Source organism: Carlito syrichta, unplaced genomic scaffold (genome assembly GCF_000164805.1).
Source record: "Carlito syrichta isolate Samal-C Ts95f unplaced genomic scaffold, Tarsius_syrichta-2.0.1 Scaffold303640, whole genome shotgun sequence".
NCBI lineage: Eukaryota > Metazoa > Chordata > Mammalia > Primates > Tarsiidae > Carlito > Carlito syrichta.
The window spans coordinates 155,293-161,176 of NW_007247736.1; the positions used below are offsets into that span (position 1 = coordinate 155,293).

Sequence of the window (5,884 nt, forward strand, 5' to 3'; positions counted from 1 at the left end):
TGTGGTGGCCGGGAGCGGCCACTGCACTCCAGTCTGGGCGACAGAGTGAGACTCCACTCAAAAAAAAAAAAAAAAAGCTGAGGGTGTAAGAAGGTGTGCCCACACATGATCAACCGTCAAGGGAGAGGTCCTTGGTCACATGGACACAGCAGAGCAGCTGGGAGCTTTGGCTTTGGGGTCAGTCCTGTCTTCAAGGCTGGTGTCCACTGCATATTAGTCATGTGACTGGCTACTTAGCCTTGTAAGCCTATTCCCTCAAGGACCTATCTCTTAGGTTGTTGTAAGAATTCGAGTCCTTAAGCCGGGCTCAGTGGCTCAGCATGTAATCCCGTGACTTTGGGAGGCTGAGGTGAGTGGATTGCCTGAGCCCGCGGGTTCGAGACCTGCCTGGGCAGCGAGACCTCATCTCTACAATAAATAAAAAAATCAGCCAGGCGTGGTAGCACATGCCTGTAACTCCACCTACTTGGAAGGCTGAGGTGGAAGGATCGCTGGAGCACAGCAGGTCAAGGCTGCGGTGGACGGGAGCGGCCACTGCACTCCAGTCTGGGTGACAGAGTGAGACTCCAACTCAAAAAAAAAAAAAAAAGAATTCGAGTCCTTGGTGCCACATCTGGGACAGAGCATGTTTTCCATAAGTAGTAAATGCTACTGACAGTGTTATTGTCATTATCACTTAAGTTGCTTGGCTGTGCTAGTGACTGGAAGTGGTGTGGTTTTCGGTATCTTCAGGAGGCTGAGGAAGCCAGCTCTGCAGATGAAGTCTTGTGACCGCACTGAGAACTAGACCTCCTGTCAGTGACCCACAGGGAGGCACACCCCCAAAGGAAGTGGGGAAGAGAGCCGTATGCCAGGCCCACAGATAGGAAGGGCAACAGGGAGACGGTCATAGACAGGGGCTATGAGGATCCCTGGAACACTCACCTGAGTAGTAAAACTGTATCTGGAAGGCAAAAAGGAAATCTGAAAAAGACATCAAGCAGTCCATGGCATCATCCACGAGCACGATCCTGCCGGGGAAGAGAGAATGTGTGTGTGCGTCGGGGGGGGGGGCATGTGTACCAGCAAGGGACTGTCCATGAGCTCCCAGTCTCCTTCTCCATCAACTGGACGCTGTCACTAAACAGAGCAGATCAAATTGTAACAAGAGTGGGCTCTCGGTTCAGACTCAGTGGCACCAGCAGGCAAGGAGCAACAACGAGAGGGTGCAGCTGTCATGCAGCCAAGGCTTTTTTCATATACTTAAGTGGTAAATCCTAGCCGGGTTTGGTGGCTCAGCCTGTAATCCCGCGCCTTTGGGAGGCTGAGGTGAGAGGATTGCCTGAGCCCGCAGGTTCGAGACCCGCCTGGGCAAGTTGGCGGGACCTCATCTCTACAATAAATCAAAATGAGCCGGACGTGGTAGCGCGCGCCTGTAGTTCCAGCTACTTGACTGAGAAGGTTGAGGCGGAAGGATCGCCGGAGCCCAGCAGGTCGAGGCTGCGGTGGCCGGGAGCAGCCACTGCACTCCAGTCTGGGTGACAGAGTGAGACTCCAACTAAAAAAAACCAACAAAACTAAACAACAACAACAACAAAGTGGTAAATCCTTTCATTCTGCAGTGAGGACCGTTTAGTTCAGAATAAATACAGCTGATCAGAAAAGGCAAAAAACAGCCAACGGGTTAAAGGAGCCTTGGCATGTGCTGCTGAGGTGTAATCAGCCACTTTCTGGCTAGAACAGTCAGAGGCGCGTCCACCCTGGGACGCAGATGGCAGACAAGGGGAGAGGGCAGAGATCTCCCGGGGATGCCGCACTTGAGAGGGCCGAGAACACACCCACCTTGGGATGCTGCGGCGGCCACTGTTCCTCCCTACTGTCCGTGCACACAAGTTAACTGCCTCCTGGCTTTTCCTGTCTTTAGTCCCTCCCACTGGGCACCCACCTCACAGGGAGAAAAACATCTGACTTGTAAAGGAATCAGACCATGGCCATGTCCATGCTCAGAGGGGACGAGAAGGAAGAGAAGGAAACACGCACTTGCTGGGCTCCATCTGTGTGCCAGGCAGGGCGCCACAGGCAGGGCGCCAGGCCATGGGCTGGAGTGAGGCTAGCCGCAGTCTGTTTCTGGCTGGGGCCCTCTGGCTTTATCTTTCCTGGTGTCCTTTAGATTGTGATTTTGCCCTCTCACGCATCTTTCGAAATCTCCCTCCACTTCCCTGCGTCAGCGGTTCCACAGACTGGCAGCGGGATCAGCCTCAGCCTTGCTCACCCCCTGGAAAGGAGCTTTATAGAAAATACAGCGTGAGTGATGCTCCTGCCCGAGACTTGTGCAAGGCAGCTGGCCCTGCAGACCTCCCTGAAGGGTCCTATCTAGTCCTTAATTGTAATAATGATAACAATAGAAACAGACACCAGCCAGATACAGTGGCTCATGCCTGGAATCCCAGTGCTTTAGGAGGCTGAGGCAGGCACATTGCTTGAGCCTAGGAGTTCAAGACTGGCTTGGGTGACACAGTGAGACCCTGTCTCTACAAAAAAAATTTTTTTAATTAGCTGGGTGTCATGATCTCAGCTACTCAGGAAGTCAAGGTGATAGGACTGCTTGAGCCCAGGAGGTTGAGGCTGTGGTGAGCCATAACTGCACCACTGCACTCTAGCCTGGGCAACAGAGTGAGACCCCTACCCTAAAAAAAACCCACACAAGAAACAGGCACCGTTTCCTGAGTACCCTACCTCATGGCAGGCTCTGTAGAAGATATTTAACTACATTAATTAAATTTTATACCACAATAATACTACTAGGCAGGTCTTGTTATTTACATCGTATTTTATTTATTTGAAACAAGGTCTCATTCCATCACACAGGCTGGAATGCAGTGGCACAATGCCAGCTTACTGCAGCCTCGACCTCGTAGGTTCAGGCGATCTTTCTACCTCAGCCTCTGGAGTAGCTGAGACTACAGGCACATGCCACCATGCCCAGCTAATTTCTGTATTTTTTGTAGAGCCTCACTATGTTGCCCAGACTGGTCTCAAACTCCTGGCTCAAGCCATCTTCTTAGCCCGGCCTCCTGAAAGTGCTGGGATTATAGGCGTCAGCCACCTCATCTGGCCTATTTCCATTTTATAGGTGAGGAGGCTAAGTCTCAGGAAGGTCAGCTTGCCAAAGTCACACTCACAGCTGGTGAGCTTGCTCAGCTCCACAGGCCATGCCTTTTCCATTAGGTCTCACCACCTCTTTTAAAATATAAGATACGTAACAGAAACACCAACCTTTCATTTCTTAGTTTCTGTGGCTAATTTATTTTCTTTCTTGTTACCTATATGTCAGGGCCTTAACTGTTCCTCAAGTATCTCCTGGGGAGGAAGAAAGCTGTCTCCGCTATCAGAGTGCAACATTAAAATTCCAGCTGGAAAACAGTTCAAGCCCGGAGGGTGGGAAGAAGTAATGTTGCCGATGGCCACAGGAGGGCGCCCTGGTCCCTCCATCCGTAGCCAGGGCACTAAGTGCAGTGCCATAGGCCAAGTGGTTGCTTCTGTTTCCCATGCCTTGAGGAGGATGGGCTCGCAGAAGAGAGAGGGCACAAGGCTTCGATTCTGACATCTGGATGGGGAGGAAGCAGAGAGATGGCGGAGGGGACAGGTAGAAGGGCCTGGGGTTAGAAAAGACACCTGCACTGCCGAGGAAGAGAGACTCCCAGGAGCACTTGGGGGCAAGAGCCACTAGCCCCTCCGAGTTTTTCCTTCCCAGGCTCGGCAAGGGAAGGGAAAGGCCCTGGAAGAGAAACCACTCGTCCTTCCTGCGCTACTCCCAGGACAGCCAAGAACTCCGATAGCCTAATGTAATGAGTGGAACAGTGTTGGGCTGGGAACATCCCTGACGCAGGAAACCACCAAGGGGAGCCCATGCCTTCCAGATGTCACGTGGCTTCTGTGTGTCTCACCATCTGGAACCCCGTGCTCCTGTTTATGGCAGTTTACCTCCATTTATAATTTAGTTCTCTCCATTTATTTATAATGAAACACCGTACGATTCACCCCTTGAAAGTACGGTTCCGTGCTTTTCGGCATATTCACAGAGTTGGCAGGCATCGCCCCTGTCTGATTGCGGGAGGCCCCTCTGTCTGCGATCTCACTAGCCTGCATGCTCCTGAGACAGGCCCAGCTGCACCACGGAGGCTTGGAAGCAGGTATCTGAGCATCTCCCTCTTGCGGCCAGACAGGAGAGGAGGGCGCTCCCTTACGGACTCAGAACTGGCTTGCAGCTCTCTGCCAGGGGCTGCTCTTGACTCAACATCAGTGGCCACTTCGGAGAGGGCTGTGGTGGAAGGGGCAGCCAGCGTGGGAGGGAGGGCGGGCGTGTCTGCGGGAGCAGAGCAGCCCTGTGTGCTCACTGTCAGGAGGAAGCAGCAGGCCGGTGGAGGGAGGCACACGAGGCAGGGGCCTTCCGAAGGACACGTGGCTGGATCCCAGCAGCACGTGTGAAAGGGACGGAGGGCTTTTCTTGATTGCTGGCAGCGAGAAAGGCTGCCAAAAGGCAACTACATCTCAGCTTGGTTAGCAACACCACCTGCGACTCGGCTCAGCCAGCAACCTGGGGGCATCCCAGAAGCGCTCCCTGGCCCGCCCCAAATGAAGTGGTCAATCACCAAGGCGCACTCTACCATCGCTGACATTTCTCCCGAATCCATCCACTTCACTCCCACCTTCCTACCTCCAGCTTTACTGCAACTACCCTTGCTTCCGTGGTCAGAAAGATCTTTAAAATGCAGATTTGTCCCTTTTGCCATTTTGTTTTAAACTCCTTGAGGGCTTCCCACAGCCCCCCCCATATCCTGGCCTGTGAGCGCCAGGTCTGCCCCTGTCCCCCCCACCCACTGTATTCCAGCCGCTCTGATCCTTCATCCTTCCGGGCTCTCCTTCCTCAGGCCCTCCGCCTGAGTGCTCCCTGGCTCCCACGCCTCTCTCCTCACCTATCTGCCATCTGCCCTCTACTGATTCTCCAGGGTGCAGCCTATGTAGCACCTCTCAGGGAAGTTAAAGAGGAAAGCGCCTTCCCACACCCAATAGGCCAAGCCTTCCTGCTATTGGCTTCTCCATTTCTCAGCAACCTCCTCACACTGTTCTGTGTGTCTGTGTCCCAGGACTATGAGATCCACCAAGTGACATCTCTGTCTTCCTGCCTGCTGCTTGACTCCAGGCCAACATGGTGCCTGGCACATAGTAGGTACTCAGTAAATATCTGCTGAATGAAGGAATGCATGACAAATGAGTGAGGCCGGAGTTTTTTCTTTTCCCCTGGCCAGGTGACACTGGACACTACTTTCACCTCTGCATAGTCCATTTAACAGGAATAAACTAGAATCATGGAGGAAAGGGTCCGAGTGGTGGAGTCTGAAAACCACGATACTGGACAAATGACTGCATTCGATCCTTTAGCTTGGAACAATCCTGGTGAGGAAGTGAGGGCTGAGACCCAGCTCTTGAAGGAATGCCTCCGAGGGAGATGTCACAGGACCTAGCATTTAGCTCCAGAAGACTTTTTCAAGCTGTCTGGCTGATCTGTGAAGAATTGAGCTGCTTGTTGCTGGAGGCTTTCAAGCGGAAGCTTGAAGGCTCATACTTCTCAAAGGGCTTCCTTTTTTTTTTTTCAGTTCGAGTCTCACTCTGTTGCCCAGACTGGAGTGCAGTGGCACGCTCCCACCCACCACAGCCTCAACCTGCTGGGTCCGGCGATCCTTCCTTTTCAGCCTTCCAAGTAGCTGGAACTACAGGCGCGCACTACCACGCCCGGCTAGTTTTGATTTATTGTAGAGACTAGGTCTCACCAAGTTGCCCAGGGGGGTCTCGAACCCATGGGCTCAGGCAGTCCTCTCGCCTCGGCCTCCCAAAGTGCTGGGAT

At 53.0% G+C, this 5,884-nt stretch overlaps 1 protein-coding gene across 3 annotated transcripts in view; it reads right to left on the reverse strand.

Moving 5' to 3' along the window:
- Positions 1 to 5,884, reverse strand: part of CUNH11orf49 (chromosome unknown C11orf49 homolog) — a 227,722-nt gene that overhangs the window by 5,422 nt on the left and 216,416 nt on the right. For all 3 annotated transcript variants that reach the window (XM_008058838.2, XM_021712760.1, XM_021712761.1), the window contains one exon: positions 925 to 1,010. In XM_008058838.2, the coding sequence (XP_008057029.1) occupies positions 925 to 1,010 (86 nt within the window). The remainder of the gene's footprint in view (positions 1 to 924; positions 1,011 to 5,884) is intronic.